Here is a 23,748-nt window from a genome sequence, read left to right on the forward strand (position 1 = left end):
ATGTACATCTCAGGAGTTTGAGTCACTTGAAACATTTAAGTCACCTGGGAAGGATTGCAACTAATGTACAATAGACTTCAGTTTTGCCTCCTTTGTCAGACAGCATTGTGAATGATCCCAAGCAGTGGATTTTGTAAGCCTGCCATTTGGGAAATACTACAGAAGAATTCAGTTCCATTCATTCACACTTCCTTTTGTAATATACTGCTCCACTAAAGTTTTACAGCCACAGCTGAACTTTAAGTTGCTCTTCCATTGTACCATCATTCATCACCCAGCTGCGTTTCCTCGTCAGGGTCACAGGATGGTGGGCAGGGATGCTAGTCCATCATCACTGGGCAGAAAAACCCATAGGTGTTGTTAGTGCTGCCCACTCTCATGCATCTAGGTGACACGCTTTCGGACAAAAAATCTTACGGCGAATCTTTATTATTCCATTATAAACCTGAAATTAGCTACATCACAATCATTGTGGGACCTTGCAAACTCTACAGACTATTTACATGGTAATGAAACTGTTACACAGGCCTCCATGTAAATGTATATGCATGTGCATGCATACAAATTGAAAATCACACCCTCTTTTGTGCTCCTATACTGTACGTTAATTTCCTTCCACAGTCCAAATGCATTCAATTCAGTTAATTACTTAATTTGACCCCCGTGACCCTCACCAAGATAGGCGGCTGGAAGATGAATTGATAGATCGATTTAGATGGATGGATTATATGAACCTATTTTTGTATTTTACCAACAGATGTCGCACTTCACTTATATTTGTGAAAGTGGTATTTTTTAATTTAATATACAACTATTAAACATATAACTATACTATGGTAAATCACGTCCTACACGCAGAATGTGATAATTTTATTATATATATTTTAATTTTGTTATTCTTACGTTGCGAAAATAGATTTCATATTTATTTTGTGTTACAATAAATCGATTAGCGATTCCTTCAACGCAACTGCAAGGCGTATTAATTGATTGCCGAGTGGATATCTACTCCAAGGAAACGAGACCACACGAAGTCAGAGCCGAACTGAACTGAACCGACTCAGATGTGCCTTTCAACAGATGGATGCGAGGGCATAGTGAGGGCCAAGGAAGACGTTAGATTTCACATAGAAGCGCATGTTTCGACCGGTGTTAGATGTTATATCGGCTGCAAGAATGACCAGCATATTCAGTGATGATCATTTACTCGAATACTCGTAGTCAATAAATACGTGCATAAGTGCTTCGCAAAGTTAACTACGCCGCTAGTGAGAACTGTACATAGAAATATACCCCATTGACAAACAGCATTGAAGGAGGTGATCTACCTGGACATCGCGACCACCCAGCTGTTTTTTTTAGCGATCTGTATTTGGCACCAGATGTGAGACAATGTGAAATACGACAACAAATATGGTAGGTCTGGTGTCCATGCGTTTCTACATCTGAGCTTGCAAGGGACATCTGAGTTTGTCATGGTTTTTGTTCTTCCTTGCGAAAGATGCTGGTTCACACTCCTCGATGGATTATCATATATGTGGATTATCGGCAGGAGCGTGAACATTTGGGTGCACACGATGATTGAGCTCACGATCGGGAAGGGGATATTTAATTTATCATCAAATGCATTTACAAACTTATTTGGCTTTTCCTCGCATACTGTGCGTCCTGTCTTTCTCTTCAAAACTCTTTCCTGTATATGTAACGGCGTCCTGTTATCGGCGGGGCATTTACTTTTCTACAAGCATGTTGCATGGATGAGAGCAGATATATTCACAGAATAAGCGTAACCATAATGAAACGTAAAAACGAAATAGTTAAATGTATGAAACGAGCCACATGCATTAACCCCAAAAGGTGTTTGGCTTGTTGCCCTGTCGTTCTGTGCCGTAATACGGACTCCTGTGACGCTCTGAGCCCCAGGAAAGCGATTTAAGTCGTCGCCTACTGCGGATAAAACAAACCCACCTATGGGAAAGTGTCCATTCCTATTTATTCTATTTTACTTGTATTAGCAAGGATCTGGATGCCTGCATCTATCAGTCACAGCTATTGCGAAAGTAACCCGGTCCTTGGGACCTGATCCAAAAGCAGGAAGGGTCAGGACCTTGGCTGGAAATCAGATTCCTTCGTCTGGACCTGCCGGTGTTAACATCTGGTGAGGGAGGGGTGGGGGGGGGGACTGTTAACGCTGGCCTCGTTTTTCTAAGTGCAGTTACTTGGCAATTCATCTTGAAAGGAGACTTTCGACAGGTAATTTAGCGTGGCCTCCTTTGAAACTGAGTTAATTTGACAGTTAAGTGTCCAGAGTTTACCACAGGAACAGAAATGGCTGTTTAATGCTGATGCACCTGCGCATGCTGATTCTCGGAAACAGGCTTTGTATTCCGGTCTCTCCCTCCGGATGAGATAGGTTTGAATATGCTGGATTTTAATTGACTTTGAACAGGTGTCTGTTAAGACCCGTGTTTAACTTTGTCAATTGTTCAGCCTTGCATAATTTAGAATGCAGTTGATTTATATAATAAAACTCATCCCTTATGGCATAAGTACTTTGAAACAACTTAATTTCCATGACGTCAAGTAATTGATTTTATTTTTGTATGTATTGTGTTATCCTCTTGTGGCTTCCCGAACGTAAAGATAAACTTGGGTCCAACACAATAGTTTCCTATGAAGATTCGATTTGGCTGCACCTTGCATCTTTATACATGTTGGCAAAAACCCTGCTTTAAAAATTTAAGATGGTGGGTTATGGGTTTATCGGTACCCGCTCAAGTGATTTCCTGAGCATACCGTAATGTAATGGTGACAGGAAAACCTGATAGGCCATATTGTCAGCCTAAGACGGTGCTGCAGCCATTTTGGAAGGGTGAACCATCTCAGCAACACCTTCTCAGGCCTTCCCACAGGTTGCTGTACCGTGGAATGGTTTGTTTTTGACCACTGTGAACCCCACATTAGCAGTTCGTGATTTTTTTGAGGAGCAGATGCTTGAACGTGGGGGGGGGTTCCTGGATTAGGGTAAATTTTGCCGGCTGGAGGGAGGGAGCCCCATCTGCAAATCAAAAAAGGTCACTTAGAACTTACAAAGTAGGGGGGCACCTTGAATCATCCACGCAAAAGAGGCAGGTGCTCATGTACCCTCAGTCCCCCCCCACACGTGCCTGGAGTGACCCCCAGCTGCCGGAAGTCCGTCCTACCCTGGGGGGAAATTCAGATAGCTGACAGACACCCTTCCTGGGACTGGCCAAGTTCCTCATTCACAAAAGAAATCTATACTCCTCTATGGAGAGCCTCGCGAGCTGACAGACGCGCGGCGTGGTGAATGCCTAGCCTCTAACTCCATCCACAGGTGCCAGCAGCCATTGAAAGGATCCTTTTTTGGATTGATTACCATAATCACTTCCGCATTTTCTGATGTGACCGATTCTCTGCATGAACGGAAGATTGAAAACGTCGAGCAAACAGAATAGTTTTCATTGCACCTTTTTTTTTTATCACTTGCACTTCCTCAGTCCAGGAATAGTCTTTCGATATTAAAGGTTGGGTATTTTTGCCTGAAAATGAAACTGTACAGTCGCTGGTCACAATTCCTTAATAATCCCAGCTTTAAATAACTTGTTCCTATCTTATCAGTGACGTATTAGTCTTCTGTAGTACAACGCATAGAAAGAGGAGCCAGAAACTAGTTCCCGTTTGTGGGTTGTGTCGCTCGGTGGTTCAGGGTTTGCACCCCTACCTACGCAAGCAGCCCCTTGAAGCCTGGCACTCATGAGCAAGTGAAAACCATCCCCTGCAATAGAGCCTGGTGACATGGAGCGAGACTGACGTAGTGAGCCCAGGCGAGAGCTTATGTAAACATCATCATTAGAGATAGTGCTCAAGCAAGGGGTGTCCTGGCATGAGGGGGACACCAATGACATGGAGAATAGATTACAGCAGCAGATACTGTGTCCTGTCATTGGAACCTCCTGCCTCAATGCTGCGGGGTTGATTCAGGCGACGTGTATCACTAGTGCGCATAAATACCCTCATTTAGATAAACTTTCTATCTAAGCTGTAATTGAGATGCTAATTTCGGCAGGGCATTTACGGCAAAGGAGGTAACGATAGTAATGTGCCAGGATTGTTTTAATAGGATGGTCTGCTGTGCTTTGTCTAGTATGCAGTTTCTGATCTAATGGCGTCAAATTGGTGAGGAATCTCCCCGAATTCGTGTAAAATCGCGTCTAGCACCGAAAATAAATATCTCTCATATCTCTCAAGGTCTGCTTGTAGGAAATAAAAAGTGGGGAAGCTCCTCTGGAGTGAAAAGCACGTGTATCCTGTAAGTTTCTGGGCAACTCGGTTATAAAGCCAGGCTAGTGGTTCAACTGCACCCTGGGATTGTGAGCAAATAACAGTTGTTATTAGTTTTTGGCTGGAGTTCCCGTTTAAAACCTGGCTTGGTATCACAGAAAGTTATTTATAGGTTTAGATAAGCCTCTTTTCAATTTCGGCGCTGTTGCTATGGAAAGTGTTGTTGAGAAGAGAATGATGTATTTGATATGCTAATGTTGAAGTAAGAAGCAGCGGTCTTTTGTTTTGTCTATCGGTTTAGGTTCACATTTCTTTTGATAATTCTACATATTGTCTCACTGACTTTGGGTGTGGGGGAGAGGTGTATAACAGAATTTATGGACCTCCTTTACTGGGGGAAAAAAGCATCCAGGGTGTTAATTAACACCTGCCTCACAAAGCAAAATGTCACCTTCGTTATTTTCAGTGGCACCCATCAGGTGCGTTGGGTTCATTATGGCGAAGGCCTCTCGGTGAGCACCCTCCCCAAGCTAATTATGCCTCGAGTTTGCTGCTCTCGCTGTGCTAAGGGAAAACTAGTTTGCTGGGCCAGCACACTTCAATGGATGCCTCCAGAGCTTTGGCCTGCAGATGGGTCACCTAATTAAATATGTGTGGCCATCAGGTGACCCAGATCAACAGACTGGGACCTCCTGTAGGGGAGAAGGTCCCCGCCGTTGGGACACACTAAGTACTGAAGTTATGCTATGAGCTGTGCCTGGGTGCCTATCTATGTATCTATCTATCTATCTGTCTGTCTGTCTGTCTGTGGATTCTTTGCTCTGAAACCCCTTTTTATGTACTGTCTCATTTTATCTGATGGATTGTATTTCTTGGCTACCCTCCATCTATTGAGCTTTGATTAGTTTTCTTTTGGGGCATCGCTGTTCCTTAATCAGCATTTTTACTACTCTGGCGGATAGTAAGACGTGTTGTAAAGACAGTAAATTGAGGTTGAAAAATTGAGGTGTGTTAGTCACGGAGAGGGTAGTGATTCGCACCTCTGCCAGCCTTGAACGATTCTGACTTTTTTCCTGTCGACTTACCAATTTGTTCACATCTTCTGTAGTGTGAATTTTTGGTATGATTCGTGACAGGAAACATAACATTGGTGACATTATGTCAATTTGGAATAAGAAATAACTTTTACTTTGTTTTAATTTGTCTCAGGTGCACGAAACACTGGAAAACTGAGAGACTGAAAACAATCTAAAATTAGATAGTGAGTTCATGGGACCTATATAGGTCTGTTGGGATATTAATCTCTAACATTGGAGTCAAGGTCAATATTTGATTGGATTTTGACTTCAAACCCTAGAAATGGAAGTGAGGTCAGTGTGTGATTGGATTTTGACCTAAACCCCTAGCGGTAACAGTGACTATTTCACTGGCACAAACCACTTTCTACGCAATGCTTACTTTTTTGTTTTTGATTCCCTTGAATGTTTGATGACTAGTGAGGTTAATACAGCTTAGCTCAAAAAAAGAGGAATGAGACGTTCTGAGCTCCTTCTGATATTTGTTCATAAAGATTGATTCAAATGTGTGTAGAATCTCTTTATTGTGTGTCTGTTGATTCATTGCTGCTGTATAATTCAGAGCCAAACTATTTTTGTTTTGGATCAATTATCAATAAGAAATGAATTGTGTAAAGGTTAGGATGGAGACAGTATGTCAGTAAGAGTTCTTTCTCACATTAGCCATTTGCAGCCTAGTTTACTTGGTGTCCGTGGGCTGAGACTCATGTCAAATAGGCATCATGATTCGCTTCCAGGCTGCCTTTTCTTCTGCCAGAAGAAGTACGAGGACTATCTCTTCACAAACAGTTTCATAAAGGTTCACAGGAAATGCTATCATTAGACACAGATGGAATTCTGACAGAGAGAGGCTGGCATTGACCCAAGTCCACCAATTCCTTGCGACAGTACTGTCTGAATCTTAAATGAAAGATACATGAATGTATGTATGCCCATACATCTCAGAGGATGCACCACGGTAAATATGCTTTATTAACCTGATCGTCCACACAGTCAAAATGGTGTGGATGAAAAGTTCTCAGTTACACAGCATTCACACACCATCAGCTTTTGTTATGGTCAGATCGCCTCATTTTGGCATGTAACTGAATCCAGTCGCCAGGTATAATGGCAGTTGGGGAAACAGTAACTTGTTCTTCCTGTGTCCCAGTACTGGCACCAATCTGGTTGACAGCATGTCTATGGATGCTGTCTGGTCGTCTGGGCTGCTGTCATCTCGTCATGTAGGGAGTCTTCCCGGGGTTTCCCAGGGAGCGCTTTTGAACCATCTCAATGGGCTGACGTCCGTCCCTTGATCTGTGTGCTGTGCTTACACATGTGCTGTGCGCTCTGCTGGTTGCCCTCGGTAACGAGCGTCACCTTGGCGAGGCGACACCAACCTCCGGGAGCCAGAGGGATGGAAAAGGTGACAGAGCAGCTGGTTGAAAGGCGGTGGTATTGGCAGACTGTGTGGCACGTATATCTTGCCTTTTTCCGTTTTGTGTTAGAAATGTCTGTGAATCTTTTGACGCAAACAAGAAATTGTTCCTTCACCTCTGTGCTCCACGTTGGGGTCACTGGCACTTTGAAGTGTTAAGAGTCTCTGTCTTCATTTATTTTTATTTGGATGGAAAGTCAAAATTGTGCTACAGTTTATCACCAAATCCCATCTGGGAGGCGGGGCTGGATTGGGTAGCACCCCTGGGGCAGTGGTTTGGCATTAGTCTCAGAGAACTGTCAGTCCGGATTGTTCTGCCGAAAGGTCTGTGACTATTTGCCTTAATGACCTGAGCACAGCACTTAACCTGAACACCACACTGAATGAACAGGTGAAATTGCTCGCTGTTAGGGACAGAAATTTTGGGTTTTTAAAAATAATGATGAATTGACAGAGTTGGTGATTCTGTGGCCACTTGATCACTTGAGAGTTTAGTGCAGGTGAATTTGGCACAGCTGTCCTTAGCGGCCACCAATAAATAACCCCCAGTGCTGATACCTCCCTCCCCCGTCCTACATCTCCTCGTTAACGAGACGCTGACAAGTCTTCCTGCATATGTGCTTCAGTAGCATGTCCAGGCCTGTGGGCTTGCTTCACATCGTTAACTTGACTTCCCAGTCTGTTGAAACCAAATAATCCAGCATTTATCATGGACACCAAAGAGCGCCTTGTTCTTGGCAGTAACAGGAGGAACCATGCTTCGATGGAGCCTGTGGTGACTGGCTCAGTCATCTACCCCAGACCACTGACTGCTTTCAGCTACTTCCTATCCTTAACATTTTTGGCATCCCATATCCTCTTGGTGAAAACCATAAAAACCATTACTAACCTCTCTTCGTAATCCCGGCTCTGGTTTATGAAACCACCTTTATTCTGTCTGGAGTTAACAGAAACCCATTTATGAATCGAAAGTAGATATAATGAACTTTAAACGAGTAGATTCCGGTGAGTAGTGGTGCAGGGCGATGGTCTCTAAGCACATTTGCTGCTATATTATAGGTGTTTACACACAAACACACACATGGCCGATGGACTGTAAACAGCAGGAGACGCATCTCTGTTAAGGAATCAGCTGTCCCCCCTCATGCAGCACCGCTGTGTACATGCCGGTTCGATTACAGCTATATGTTGGTGTTACGTTTCCCCCCAGTGAACGCGTGATGTACCCATCCATGTGTCCCTTACCTCATGGCCTGTACCTGCTGGTTTGACCTCTATCTAACCGTGACCCAGGATCAAGATTTATAGTATCTTTACCTTTATCATGAGCAGTTGTGATTAAAGATCTCTCATTCACGAGTTCCCATTTTTGCTGGATATCATCTCTGCATTGCAGTTAGCAGGAATCCCCAGGGGAACATGCTTCAAATATTGGCACTGTCGAGTGGTTTTAAATATGCAGTGTCTCAACTGAGCCGCCTTCGGTCCTGATTCCGCGGTGAGGGCACAGTTGGGTGGCCGCCTACCTTTGGGCATCTGGGCCGGGGGTCTGTTTGTCTGCGGCCGAAGGGGTATGGCTGTCCAGCTGGGGAGGGCCGAGGGGGAAGTTGGAGTTACTATAGCAGCAGAAACAGGCTGACTGGAACAGGGCCACTGGCTTCCAGTGCAACCCTCCATCAGTTGGATGCTCTTTGGGTTCCATCCTGATGAGCAGCACCAGAATCTAAGAAGCTGTCCCTTCATGACCGGCCATGCCCAACAAATAAATAGATAACGTGGACATGTGTTACGCCGAGCCGCCTCCTAGCCAGTGGAAAGTGACTCAGGCACATCCTTCAGGCACTCTCACTTTCGCTGTCTGCTTGCCTCTCTCATCAGCTACTTCCTAATTAGCGAGAAGGTAGCATCTTCTTCTTTTTTTTAGCTTGAAATGGGTGAATTTGCAACTTGAAACGACAGAAAGCACGAGGGCGTGAGATGCCCCCCTCTGCCCCACCCCGAATTTAAACAGATGGAGATCTACGGCTTCCAGAACCATGTCAGTGCTGGGAGCAGATTATTGTGCATGCTGAGAGGAAGCGTCTACAAGGATTTAGTTATACCTGCAGTTAACGGTGGTATGTTACACGTGAGGCACTTTCATTTTTGGAGTCCATCTGGAAGCCCCGGTGCCAATTTCCCTCCCTTACATTCCTATCTCTCCACCTTTGCCCCTGCAAAAGGCCATTTGCAACCGCAACGTGTTCCAGTGTAGACCTCAGTAAAAGAATATTAAAGAATGGCAGTTTACTATGAAGGCAGGATGAGTGGAGCACCGAACTGCCCTCACACACAAACGCAAAAAAAAGCACCGAAGCTGTTTATTGAAATGCGTTGGAAACATTCAACCTGTAGCTCTGCTCATCTCCATCAGCATGACTGTAATAATGCCCTCTGGCAGGCCCCGTGATAGCGAGAATGAAGCCATGTGATGTCACTCCTCCTCCTCTCCCCTCTCTCTCTCTACCTCCATCTCTCTCACTGGCAGGCTGACTGTGGTGTTGCCGAGAGAGACTGCTTCTGCCCGGTGCCACGCATGAGGTAGGTCTTGCATGTGTGCCGTGCTTATGCGCGTGTGTGCCATCCACCCATTGCCGTGGCAGTAGCTACTGCTGGGGCATCACTGGTCCAGAATATCTTTTGAATCCCAAATGCTGCAGCTGACGTAACGCCCTCTGAAATTATGAATGATAGACGTTGTGCAGATCTTTGTTTTGTTCAGCAGAAGTAAAAAATCACGTGAGGCACATGAAGGGAGGGACCTCCAAGAAACTGTAGTAAATTTATCTACAACATGGTGTTCATTCATGCTCTCGTAATTATGTAGAATTGTGTCATGTGACTTGGTTTGTCTACTGATGAAGTGTCATACCTGCAAAACCCCTACTCTTCATTAAACGCTCCCTGAGCCCTCTGATTGGTAATTCCATCCAATTTTTTGTGTGGAGTCTTTCTGTTGGTCATCCGGTTGGTGTGTCCTGGTAGACAGTCAGATAATTACCCGCATGTAGCCACAGCCTGTGGGCACGCCTTTGGCATGCAAACCCATCGTCACTAGATTTGCTCACTATGAGGATGGGCTGAGGCTGGGGGAAAGAGGAGCATAACATGGATTGACCAGCTATTCCAAGAATCCTTCTGAGAATGGCAACACTGAGAATGTATTGTGAGGACTCGCAGTCCCAGCTGGTAATAGCTCTTTTTGGTATGTGGATGGCTTGCTCATTCATAGGTGCTGCTCATTCATGTCAGGCGTATCCACAGTGGTGTCAATTCCAGCCCTGGAGATGCACACATACCACAGAGCTTCATTTGAGTTCATAATAGTAAAATGTGGGAAAAAACACATTTTCTGCAAGGATCAGCAGCACTGTTATGCAGTAAAATTGATACTGTATCGACTGATAAAATCCACAGAATTTGAACTGTAAATCTATATCCTACTGAGATCCAGGGTGAAAAAGATTTTATTATTGTCTAAAATTTTCATTGACAGGAAGAGACATTTGCCAAGGTCACACATGTGATGTCATCTTAAAGCCCTAACTGTCCACTGTAAGGAACAACTGGACTTAATAGAGTGCCATGTATAGTATGAGAAATATGAGCACGGGCACAATAACTGGGGGGGATGGGAGTGACGTGTACCCCCCAATATTTGTTTTGGCTTTCTTCATTCCCGCAATAAAAAATGAAATACAGACCTTTGAATTTAAATTAAATTGTGTGCCCTCAATATCAGACTCCTGTGCCATTGGATATGAGCAAAAACATACTGTCCTCTGCAGAGAACAAAAACGAATTGCAGGATCTCAGGAGGTTATAAATGTATAATCCAAGATGCAAGAAGAAACCTTTGATTATTGGTTCTGACATTTCCTATATTTATAATACCATATCCTCAAAAGCAGAGGCCTATGAGGATTTTTTGTAGTGTTCCATCTCTTCCTTGATTTTTCAAAGCTGCTGTGTAATGTGGCACCTGGATACCATACACCAGCCTTGGATTATCCATGCACCAGCCTTGGATTATCCATGCACCAGCCTTGGATTATCCATGCACCAGCCTTGGATTAGCCATGCACCAGCCTTGGATTATCCATGCACCAGCCTTGGATTAGCCATGCACCAGCCTTGGATTAGCCATGCACCAGCCTTGGATTATCCATGCACCAGCCTTGGATTATCCATGCACCAGCCTTGGATTATCCATACACCAGCCTTGGATTAGCCATGCGCCAGCCTTGGATTATCCGTAGGTCAGCCGTGGAACTTTCTGTTTTTTCTCCTGAAATTGGCTGTGAGCTGCAGGGTCCCAAGGCTGCCAACCGAAAGTGGTTTGGCGTTTGCCACAGACAGCTGAGCCGACGGGTGTAACTGAGGCACCTCTGAGATGGTTTTGTTCCTTCCTCCTTTGTACTCTCTGCTGCGTAGTACAAGGCATAAAATGAGAAATTTTAGGTGAAAGACAGGGTGGCTCAGGTCTGTGGCCTTAACCATGTACGTACGACATCAAAAATGCCCAAGCTACGTTAGCGGTGAGGTTTTTTTCTTTAGTTATTTACTTGATTCAAAATGAACTGCAGTACGGGGTACACAGGTACACAGGATAAAAACTTTGTCAGCTTTTCCTGACTTAGGTAAATTCAGACTTATGCAAATGCATCAAAGGTACATAGAGGTTACGGAATCACTAATGCTAAAAGGCAACATATGCCTGTAAGTAAATTTAAAGTGAAAATTCAGTATTTGAACTTTTCATTTATTACTCATGGGTCCTTTAATGTTACTGGTATATTTTTGGCTTATGTGTTTTTTTCTCTAAGGTTTCTTGAATGGTAAAGTTAGGGGTAAATCCAACTTCACGTAAGGGTTTGCAGAACTAATGGATTACGTCAGTTGGAAACTGCCTTTGCATCCAGTAGTGGCTGTGGTCAGGGATGGATTACGGACAGGGCCAGCGGGGCCGCTGCCCAGGGGCCCTTGGGGTGCAGGGGGCCCGTGGGGCCCCTAGCCCAAAAAAATTTGCAACGCTTATCAACGATGTATTTTCGTTTGTCTATTTTAGAGGGCCTACATTCTTTGATCCTCTGCCTACAAGGGCCCCTGACCCTATAGGGAGGGCGTTTGGCTGCCAAGGGCCCTTGAATTGTGGTGGTTGTGGTGGTGGTGCTGGTGGTGGTGGTGGTGGTGGTGGTGGTGGGGGGCCCTCGCGAACGTTTTGCCCAGGGGCCCACACAACCCATAATCCGTCCCTGGCTGTGGTTATGTTATCCATTGTGAAGTATCCAATTATGGCCTATGGTGGTTGTGCTGTCAGAGATAATGATTTCTTTCCTTTCGTCCTGACATGCGACAGATGTTAGAACGTGCAGGTGGCGGTGGCGTATTGTGTTTGACCGTCTAACGTGTTTTGTAAACTTTCCGTCAGGTCCGCGGCGTCACTCAGTCAGGCCATGTGCCGACGTCCTTCTAAAATCTTCGATTCTCAAAGGCTAAGTGAAACACGGGTAGATAAATTCAATAGGACTGTGAGGTATTTCTGCTCACTTTTTGGCAGGAGAGTTAAAGCGGCTTGACGTCGAGGGCGGAGGTGTGGGAGGAGACGATGACCTTCGTGGGAGAGAGGGAGGATGGGTGTGGAAACGGTATGCTGTCCATCATCTGCTGAAAACAAGAGGAAGGCTGGGTGCTGTGGGGTATAGGCAGTCAGCCGGGATTCCTCTTGTCTGCCTGGCTGAGCCCCCAGGCCCTACAGCAGGAAACATTCATACACAGTGCAGTACATCATCAAGAGAATAAAATCTGTTTGGGCTGACAAACTGTGCTTCATTATTAAATTTTATTACTTTCATCTGGAGTTGTTGAGACTTTTTCTGTAGCCTTTGCATCCATTTCAGCTGAAGGAACGGAGTGAAATATTTAGTGCGATTCAGTGCCGGAGAGATAAACCCACCAGTTTGCGTTAGCAGTCCTTGGCTACAGACGCGCTGTGTTTTACGTCAAGGATTTTCTTACTCCTTTGAGCCGCGTTAGATTATTTTTATACTGTCAGTTGTTGTTTCATTCATTAACTTTTGATTTCCACTTCAGCAAATCGGTTTCATAGGGGTCCAAGACATGCACAGAGCTAAAATAAGAACCACTGTTAATTAATGATTAGTGAGATTCAGGATGCGCACAGCAGCACCCTGTTCATCAGAAGGTGTGAAGGTATTGTCTGCCCTCATATTACCCAGTTCAGTTTTCACGCTCCACTTCTCCCCTGCTGGATTCACTCCTACTCAGTTTGAGAAGCAGTAACGTCGAGAAGGAGTCATGTGATCAGATGGGGCCTCTGTGAACATGTCAGATCGATATTTTAGGCTCTTTTATTGTCGCCCATCTCTCAAGGCCTTGTGACGCTGTCACAGCTCGTTGAGGTCAGCTGTCACAGTGACTGGTCTTCCTGAGCTCCTGTGTTGAGAGCATTAAATGTATCCTGGGATTTTATTATCGTTCCCTAATTCTTGCTCCTAGGGGACTTTGGGGACTGTGTACCAGGTGTGCCTTTACGTCAAATGCTCAGGCATTGGCTGCATGCCCTTGGTTTGCTCTAATGTTGATTAAGTTTGCCTGGAGCTCGCACGGTGCACCGTGCCCTCCGACGGACTCCCAAGTTCCGATGATGGAGAGATGCGAACCCCTGAGTGATACTGAGGAGTCATGGAGGCACATGCTGAGGTTCTGGGGAAGCTCATCCAAAGTCAGGTGAGCTGGCTGGGTGGAGGGCACGGAAGCACCCCCCTGCGGCGTACGGCATCACTACCCTGCTTACTTGTGAGCTTCCTGTTAGTGTGGCTGGCTAATCTCATTTCGGTCTGCTAGTGGTTTCGACACAGAAATGCACATGACACTGCTCAACAGGAAACCCGTTATGGGAGCAAATATTCAGATACTGAATTCACACATTAGAGGGTAACACTTAAAATTCAACTGAATCATATTTCCTAGAATGAGGTTATTCTGTGGTGGCTAATGCTAATATTAGCATCACACCCAAGACCAACCATAACTTGTTCATGCTATATACTTTGAAGGCAAGCTGGAGAATGCTGGGGAAGTCAGTGCCTTTTTCCTTGCAAGTTCAAGGCTCTTCTTATTTAAGGCAACATTAAGATTGTCCTCATTATACAGTAAAAGGAGAAGTTTCCCCTGCTGGCTTTATAATGGCTTGTTGTCAGCTCTCCAGTTTGTTCCATATCCTTCTGGGGTTCCCCATAGAGGGAGGAGTTGACCCATGGGGCCACGCCTTACCTCGGTGTTACCGGGGCCTAGGGCTACCCAGAGGAGGTAGAAATAGCCAGAAGTTGTTCAGTCTTGTTAGTTGTAGCACGCTATCCAGTCGCAGCAATAGCTTGCAGAAGCTGGCATACTCACCCAGTAATCCTGCTTATTCCACACTGGATTCCACACTGGATCTGTTTACTCTGGTTTACAGCACATGCTACTCCAGTTTCTGTTTTTGTTTATTTTTACTGCCATCAGCGCTGCACTTCTGGATTTGGTGCTTTTGTACAGAAGACCTTTGTGAGGTTGTCATTGGCGTTCCGCAACGTCAATAGACAGAAATCGCACTTGAACCTTCTGTCTCACTCTGTAACACTTGCACTTGTCAACTTCTTCCTCCTGATCTTTGGTGGAATGCAGGTAGATGGAAGGCGTTGGTGAGAAACAGAAAGTCACTCGGCACTTAATGAAGAGAAGCAGTTTTGCACGAATGACATTTCATCAGAGCGAACCAAGCTTGGCACTCCGATTCTGCCGGTATCTGTCCGAGCCTGCTACTTTGGGATTTTTCTACAGAAAAACGACCATTGGCGTCCCAGGTACCTAAATATTTTGCGCAAAGGGAACTAAAATATCTCAGGTTTCCAACCTTATTTTGGAGTTCCAGGGTCGTGAGTCCGGAACTTATCCTAGGATTAGAGTCAAGGTAGGGGCTGCCAGGGGCAGCTGGGATTCCAGTATATCACCAAAAGCAACCACTGAGCTGCCATACCGCTCAAAAAGTGGACCCTGTAAAATTAATTGGGTTGATTGAAGCTATTGGGCAACCGATCCTTGCAGTACACTCTGCTCGCCCATACCATCCTGTGTATTATATTAATAATGAAAATGTTTCTGTTGAGATCTGTTTCCATGGAGTTTAACGCAATGTGTTTGAAGCTAAGCCACAGAGTAGCACACACAAGATCTTGTTCCCTTTCTGGGGAAGTAGTGCAATTGCGCCTCTAATTGCTCGTAATTTTAGCTAGCTGTTCGCCCTTTCATTGCAGTACAGAAAAATGGTTGGTTTTGCAGTTAGTCTACTGTTTGCTCTCCCCTGCACCTCAATTGAAGATAATTCCCTTGTGATGCTTAGCTGGTGCTGACCATGGGCCAGACGCTGTCTTGATAATTCTCTGGGTTCTCATAAAAATGCTTTGCTGTAATCCTTCCAGACTGTTGCTGCAGGTAGAAGGGCAATTATGGCTCATGATGATTAAGGTGATAACCACGCCGCCTTTCCTTCACTCGGGGTTAACTACCATGAAGTGGATAAATTGAGAGTAGTAGAAAAAAAAAAACGCTTCATCCTCTAGGGTGAAGAGACCATCAGCGTTGCTCCTTAATCCGCCTGCTTCAAGTGGTTGTCACTTAATTACATGTCAAAATGGCTACGGAGCTGGCATTTTGTTGCAGAGTGAGGAATTTGAAAGTTTGGGGTGACAACTCAAGGCAAGTGTATGGCACATACGAAGAAATGCTAATGTGACCCCCCCTGAAGCCTTTATTGGGGCTCCGCTTTGTGTGTAGCTAATAATGAGGACTTTTTGGCATTAAGCCCCCCGGAACTTCAGACGCGTGAAGAGCTTCTGAAGAGGAGTGGCCGTAGTTGTCGGCTTTGTGACGGTGCGTAGTGCCTGGCTAGGGACTGATGTGCTGGGAAAGCCTGCTGTACAAACAACAGCGCCCTCCTACGTCGATGCCACTCACACTCAGTAATTTTGATGCAAATTGCCTTCTGGTTCAGTTGTGGATATGATCTGTTTTTTTCATTTCCGATCCCTCACCGACTGCCTACCTTGATCGCAGTTATCAAAAGAATATCATTCTTACTTGGTAACAACCTCTCGGAGCCTGGATGCAGTGGGTTGAATGCTGTGCCCCTATGGATTTCCTCCTGACATGTGCTGCCCCGATTCTCTCCGGTATGAAATGCTGAGCCTTACAGTGCTCTCTAGCTAGCTCAGAACCATGCCCACTGCATGGCCTTGTGGCATCACTGGAACAGCCCCCCACCCCCCCCAATCCCGAGGGTATATATCTTCAGAACACTTTGTTTGATTTCTGGGACCCGAGCGATTTGTTGCTATAGTTTGTTCTGACAGACAGGTTTAATAAACGCCCTGTGATTGTTTTTTTCTGATGGTGAGCATGTCTGTAGCTGTGATTTTAGAACAAGTATTACGGGCTCCGAGAATGTCAGCTGAATAGGAGCCCTTTAATTGCTTCAAATTGATTTAAACTTTAAGGTTTTTTTTTTTTTTGATGTTGAGCATAGCTAGAAAGGCCATTTCCTGAAGAAAATGCGTGACTACTATGCGCATAAAAGCTCAAAAATATTCAATCAAGTTCCATCTGTTCAACCCTCCTCATCCCTTTCTTTTTTGTTTTTTTTCCATTGGAAAAATATTTGATAGAAATTAGGATGAAGGGTTGCGGGTGGATTGTCTAAAAGAGAAATACAGGTAGACTTCTCCTTAATGGACTTAACATTGAGTGGATGGAGATTCTAAGTGAAAAAATATAGGAGGAAGTACATGAGTTTTGGGAAGAAGAAAAACATCCTCATGCATATGTGAGAGAACGTAGTGATTGCTGTGATGTGCAAAGTGATCATAATTAACCTCCTGCTTCCCTTCCTTTGACGGCCTAGTTCTACCCTTCCTTGAATTTTATAGCTACAAGGTTTATGTCTGTAACAATTCTGCCGCTCCTGTGCTTGTATTTGCATATTTATCCAAGAGGGCTTATGCTCTCTTTCTTGCCGAAGAGGCAATAGCGCTTTGCATATGTGCAACAGGGATTAAGCAGGACATTGTGACCTGTTGCTGATTTATATAATGATGTGGGAGAAGTGCCTTAATTTTCCACTGAGTGATCCTGAGTGATCCAGAGTGATCCCTGCTCCTTTAGTGTTCTACATTCTCCTGTACTGTGGGAGAACTATGTAGCCTTCAGGTAAACCCAAATCAGCGTTGCTTAGAGAATGAGCCCCATTTTCTTCAAGCACGATATGCTGGACGTCACAGGCAGCGTCGGGCTTGAGAAGACGAGGGGCTGATGGTCGTCCAAATGGGCTCCCGCCGCTAACCACAGGATCATCGGTGCTGTGCGGCAGTTAGCGACTGAACCGCGGAATCCCCACAGGCTCCAACGTGAACGTTCCAATAGATAAGGAAGATCTTTAGTAACGTTGTCAGTACTAGCAGGAGATTGGCGGGAAATCACGCATATTGTTTTTGATCAGGAGCCATAATATTGTCGTACCTGAATGAGCCACTCAAGTGGTCTACAAGGCCACAGTCTAGAAACTTCCTTGTATAGATTTTCTTGCCGTGGGGCTCCTTCTGCACTGCTCACCCCCGGAACCCCAGACCCCGCCCTCAGCTGAGGCTTATATCCCAATTAGATCCTGCATCATTTTACAGTGAGTAGTGCTCAGGATACACTGTATGCTTGTAGCATTAGCAGCGAGGCTCCTGTGCTTGGCTAAAGAGTTCAGTTCTTCCTGTGCTTTGACTGGTTTGTTTTCTCGATTGGGAGACTTTTCCCATTAACATTAGCGACACATGCATGATTATAGCAGACTGACCAATCAGCACACAGCAAGTACTCAGTGCTTAAGTGAAATCCAGTTCCTTTTAATTGAAATGGTACAAACCCTGTGCTAGCTGAAAGTGTCCTCCCTAAAATGGATTATCTGGTCACCCTATTCATCCACCAATCCTGTCCATGCATCCTTAGCCAGTACATGGTTGTTATGGGGGTGTGGAGTCCCAGCAGCATAGGGCAAAAGGTAGGGGTGCACCCTGGACAGGATGCCAGCCCGTCACAGGGCATGCACACATGGGGCATGCGACTCCACACACACACACAACCTATGGAGTCCCCAACGCTGGGGGTGTGAATCAGCAGTGTCATAGAACAGCTAATGTACATGATCATTTGTTGTCTGTAATGTTGTGTTTTCATATTAATGCATCATTTGTAATAATTCCATTTCCTTCCACAGTAGTTTTAGATGCATTGTGTTGAGCTTCTCTAAGCAACAATCTGCCTTCTGCCTAGACAGAAGACAAATGTTTCCCGCAGAGCTGTGAAACTGTCAGATTCCATTGAAATAAAAATAATCTTGAGCATCTCTGGAGTAACAATTTGTCAGCGAATGAATGGTGTAGTAGTTTTGGTGCTATACTTGTGCCAAAAATTGCCTCTTTTCTGCAGGACAACAAATGATCCTGGAGAAAATATCTTCGTCCATCTGTCCTCTGAAATTAACCTCGTTATGCAGATTGTTAAGACGCGTCTGCAATAAACACATTAAAAATAACTCATGAGCAGCAAGACACTCATTTTGAAAGTGATACTGCGTATGCTTATTTGTGTTTAATCTTTTCCCTCATCTCAGTCTCTAGAATAAATCTTTCTCAAGGCTGTATTTGAAGCTTTAACTGTCTTGGTGGAATTTGCAAGATGTTAGGGTCAGTCTTAAGGTGCATCGAGGTGACTTTAACCTGCTAGCAGCGTTGTGGTGACCTGTTGGATTAAGCTGAAGGTAATATCACCAGCCATGTTCTTGATGGCAGGTAACCACAGCTCTGACATCAGAAGATTGGGCCACAGCCTGCTTTCTCTCAAACTCAGTCGGAACAGGCCTGTGTTCTCCATCTGCCCTCTGAGACATGGGTTATCACTGATACACATGCTGTAATTGCTGTATTAACATTAAGAATCAGTAACCTGGTGCACCTCGATCTTACAGACAGCAGCAGTTGGCACAGAAATTTCTTCCTGTAGACCAAAGACATGCAGTAAGAGTAATTGTTGCCCATTGTGTATATGTGTAGAACAGAATAGTTACACTTTATTAATACGGGGAAATTTCTTTTTTTTTTTTTTTTTGCCCCTTCTTGCTTTCCATACAGAGAGGAAGCTTGGGGTCACATTGAAGGGGCCACCTTGCAGCCACCTTGCAGCATGTAGGGAGCCGGGGGTTAAGGGCCTTACTCAGGGGCCCATAGACTTATAACTATTGTGTTGAGGTCAGGTTCAAACCAGCAAACATCTGATCACAGGAATGGAGACTTGGCCCACTGAGCCACATACCACCCCCTTGGGATGGACTGACCTTTTCAGGGTTTACCCCCACTTGGGATGGGCTCCCAACCACCGAGACCTGAATAAGTAGGTGGAAGATGGATGAGTGGATGGCTGGATGGATGGATGGATAGATGGACTATTCGGCCTTGAATGATTGTTAGCATATAATGGAATGGAATAAAATGGCATAATTTGACAGTGAGATTTCTCACTGTCACAAATCACATAATCACATGATCAGGGTGAACGTGGCTAAGTGCTGTTCGCAGGTCGCTCTTGCTGAGAGTTTGTACGAGGTAATAACACGCGTTCTGTGAGCCAATGCCGGCATCTCACAGGAAGACGTTTAAAAATGACATGCTCTGCATCCTGTCATGTGATCACTTCAGATGGGCGTGTGTGAGAATGTTCTGATCGTTACACTCGAGTTGTTGTATGGGTGGGGGGTATAATACCACTGATTTATTTATGGGTCACAGTGGTTGCAGCCTTAATATAATATTCAGAAGATGATTTCTTGAAGTGAACACATGCACTGTCCATATACCTGAAATATTTCTGCTTTGAGCAGCACAGTGTCACGCCCGGCTCGTTTGATCCTCGTGTGTGCCACGCCCCCTGATTATCCTCGTGTGTGCCACGCCCCCTGATTATCCTCGTGTGTGCCACGCCCCCTGATTATCCTCTTGTGTGCCACGCCCCCTGATTATCCTCGTGTGTGTCACGCCCCCGATTATCCTCGTGTGTGCCACGCCCCCGATTATCCTCGTGTGTGCCACGCCCCCTGATTATCCTCGTGTGTGCCACGCCCCCTGATTATCCTCGTGTGTGCCACGCCCCCGATTATCCTCGTGTGTGCCACGCCCCTGATTATCCTCGTGTGTGCCACGCCCCCTGATTATCCTCGTGTGTGCCACGCCCCCTGATTATCCTCGTGTGTGCCACGCCCCCTGATTATCACGTGTGCTTCCCTGATCTTGCCCAGCTGTGTCCTATTATTTTCGCCCAGTCTTGTCTATTTGAGTCCACGTCTTGCCTTGCTGTTGGTCCGTCATTGTTGATGTTAGTATCTTTGCGATGTCCCTTTCCCCCCGTAGCCGTCTTCCTCCTAATAAAACCCCAGTTTTCCCCGTATTCTGCCTGCCTGCTTCGTCCTTCCCTGCCTCCTTCCTGCCAGCCTGCCCATCCGCAACCCGCGAACCTGACACACAGTGTGCTGGGCTGGTGGTTTGAATCCCGTCTCTACTCCATGTGTGTAGATGTTACACGCGTCCAGAGGTGCAGGGGTGGCTGGATACACTGTAAGAAACAAGGGCTGTATATCTAAAACTATGTAATGTAATGGAGTCCCAAGGTGGCTTCTAGGTGCCCTCTTTTTTCAGGGCACCCAGAATTTGCAGCTGTGCCCTGCGTGGGTTTCCTTCTGCAGTCTAAAATCATTCAAAGTGCCTGTGTGTGCCCTGTGATGGATCGGAATCCAGTGCAGGGTGTGCCCACCACCTTGTGTCCTATATTGCCTGGGGTAGGTCCTCCCGCCCCCCGCAGCCCTGTCAGTGATAAGTCCCTGGAAATTGGGTGGGTGAAAAATTTACTCAGAACTGTTTGTGCAGAAGTTTTTTTTTTTTTTTTTTTTTTTTTTTTTTTATGTTTTTTGAGTGGTGTGTTTGCTGTAATGGGAAAGGAAATTAAAGGGCTCTATTTATTGGTGTGGAATGGGCAATATCGAAAGATGTGTGTGCGTGTGAAACGAGAGCGAGTTAGAGAGCGAGCGAGGGGGGGGGGGGGAGGAGCAAGAAAAAGAGCTGGAGCCGCTGCGAATAAACAGAACAGGGAAATGTGAACAGGGGTGGGGGGATAACAGCGAGGAAGAGAGAGAGAGAGAGAGAGGGAGGGAGGGGGGAAGTGGATGAGTAAAGAGGAAGGAGAGCAGTAGGAGCACCGGGGAGGGAGGTGTGGGGCGCGTGCGAAGGAGGCGCGGCTTGTCGTGCTCCACAGTGGTCTGTCTGGCAGCGTCAGGCACAGGCGGCGCAGATCAGTGCGACGCCGCGTCCCAGCCGCCTCACTGGAGCATTTCCTGCGTCGCCCTTCCTTACGCTGGTGTGGTCGGTACGTATGTGTAGTTAATGAAGCCGGACGTTCCTAACCGAAGGAACGTTAAGGGTGCATCACAGCGACCCCGAGGAGGTCAGGTTAACCTCAGTCCGCTTAGGTTTGTTTGTAGCTTTTCCTGTGTCGATGTGACCTTTGGCGGTTCCTTGTTCTGGGTCCGCTTCCTGTACCGTATAGTTTGCTGTTGTGGGATGCGTCGTGTGACGGAGTCTGTTTGGATGCTGACTTTCTTAAGTCGTAAGTTTCTGTTTGTGTGAGATCTGAAATGGCAGATGAATCTTAGGGCCATGATCATCTTGGCATGAGCATCTGAGACCAGTCCATTCCCTGTTACAGTGGCGCGAAGTGTCTGATTTCTCAGGACAAAACAATAGTACGTGACTTGAGTGGCGGGGCTTTCTGCTGGAGCAGAATCTTCTGGGGTGGCCTGTGGACTCTTCCCGCAGAATTAATTCAGTGACAGGCGAGCAGATTGACATTTGTCTGTCTGTGGTGTTTCTGTGGGAGTTAGACAACATGCAGACTTCCTATGACTAACTGGGCCCTGCATGACAAGAATGAGCTTTGATAAATCTGACAGCTGGTTGTTGATCCATGAACCGTCATTTCCATAAATAAGCTCCCTTTATTAGTTTATTGTTGATGATTGCAGATGTCTTGTCCTGCTTTCATTTCATAGTCTGTATGTCAATCAAACAAGTGGAGAGGGGACATTGGAGTGGGTTTGTTATTTTTATTATGGGTCTGTGGTTTTTTCTTCATGTTGCTAAACGTGATCGTCGCATTTTCACAACGTCTTTCTTGCTTGCTGAGGTATGTCTGTCTCTTTTTATATTTATTTTTCCTGTACGTGACATTGAGCATGTGCGGATGGTGATTTGATATATGGCATCATGGTTGATCTGTGTGAGGAGACAGTGGGCTTCTTTCTTCAGTGGAGGGTTGAGGGGAACCTGAAGGGAGGAAGTTTGGGTCTCCTGCTCATGTTCGGACCTCAGAATGAACGGGGGATACGTGTCTTAGATAGTGAAAGTATCTGAACTCAGTTTTCTCTCATCTCCTCATATCCTGATCCTCAGATCCACTTTTATGTCTTATCTCCGTTTGCATAGATAGGAGGTGTCGTTCTCCCAAGACGTCGTCCATGGTCCCGTGCCTGTCTGACCTTGCTCTTATCCGTCTCGCTGTCTGACACTCCTCCGTTGTCAGCAGCCGATTTCTCTGCTCAGTGTAAAATGTCTACTTGGAGCTCTAATTTCTCCACTGCTGATAGGCAGTGCAGTGGAGCAGACTTCTCATGTACTTGGGCCTGAAATTGTTGAGGACAATAGTGAATCACCTAATCTTTTGAAGATCCCAAGCAAGAGCAGGTGGCAACAGATAGGGAATGGCCCTCTCATCGAGTGGCCCACCCCCGCCAAATCGAGGAATCCTGTCATCTTGAAGCTTCATCCTGCAAGCGCTCAGTCATTTGGAGACACTTCAAAGAGTTCAGTTAAATGCCATTTCTGTTCTTGGCTCTGTCTGCAGTCGAGCCCAAAGTTACGGCGAATTCCATGGTTCATTTATTCCACGACACACCCTGATGGCGCCTCTATCTGTATGTGTCCGGGACCTTAAATAACATCCACAAACCATTTTGTTCACTGGATGCCAGGTCAACAGTTAATGTTGGTTTCCTTTTCTTCTGAGTCTGCAGTGACAGATTGTCCGTTGTGCGGATGTTTTATGTTTGTTTCCTGTTTAAAGCTCAATGCAGGCGATGCGTCATTAAAACCTCCTCGCATGCTGTCACCTCACGCAGCCCTGCACAGGACTGCGACCCGAGGTCTGGTGGGTTTTGCAGTGTATGCTCCTGTAGGTACAGAGTGTTGTGCAGTAAAGTTGTGGGTCAATGCTTTAGATCTTTAGGTGGTTGGTGAAATATTTTTTGACCATCCCGGAACACACATAGCCTCTGGGGACTCCAATGTATGTGTGCTTTTGTTGTAAAGAAATTTTGTTGGTGCTGATGTGCTTCAAATGCCTTCCCTCGTTAAGCATCACATGGATGAGGTGGACCTCCCAAACAGACGGATGGCATTCTATTTTCCTACGGGGGAAATTCTCTAAATTCTTCTTTAACGTCCACACTTTGAAAAGTATTATCTACTGTTGTTTGGTAGACAAATTCAGTTAAAGTAGGCTACTTTGCTTTTTTGTGGACGATCTGGAAAGGTCTACCATTCACAGAAATAAATAAATAAAAGTCTGATGAAATTGCATCAGATCAGAGGGTCGTGTAACCTGATTTAAACACCACGGGGGGTGGTGGGGGGGGGGGGTGTCAATTATTTCTGTACAAGGGCTGCATTTAATGGTTCAAATTACAGAGGAAAGGGACCTGGAGGGTGAGAA

At 45.7% G+C, this 23,748-nt stretch overlaps 1 protein-coding gene across 4 annotated transcripts in view; it reads left to right on the forward strand.

Annotated features, from left to right (window-relative positions):
- The first annotated feature begins 1,022 nt into the window (after positions 1 to 1,022).
- Positions 1,023 to 23,748, forward strand: part of osbpl8 (oxysterol binding protein-like 8) — a 69,793-nt gene continuing 47,067 nt past the window's right edge. The window contains exons 1-3 of one of the 4 annotated variants that reach the window (XM_048970489.1): positions 1,023 to 1,416; positions 9,323 to 9,375; positions 12,395 to 12,482. In XM_048970489.1, coding sequence (XP_048826446.1) covers positions 12,443 to 12,482 — 40 coding nt within the window. In that variant the 5' untranslated portion in view covers positions 1,023 to 1,416; positions 9,323 to 9,375; positions 12,395 to 12,442. Of the gene's footprint in view, positions 1,417 to 9,322; positions 9,376 to 12,394; positions 12,483 to 21,166; positions 21,349 to 23,748 lie in introns of those variants that run through there. The other 3 variants (XM_048970471.1, XM_048970481.1, XM_048970462.1) reach the window with 3 other exon arrangements.

Source organism: Brienomyrus brachyistius, chromosome 1, assembly GCF_023856365.1.
Source record: "Brienomyrus brachyistius isolate T26 chromosome 1, BBRACH_0.4, whole genome shotgun sequence".
NCBI lineage: Eukaryota > Metazoa > Chordata > Actinopteri > Osteoglossiformes > Mormyridae > Brienomyrus > Brienomyrus brachyistius.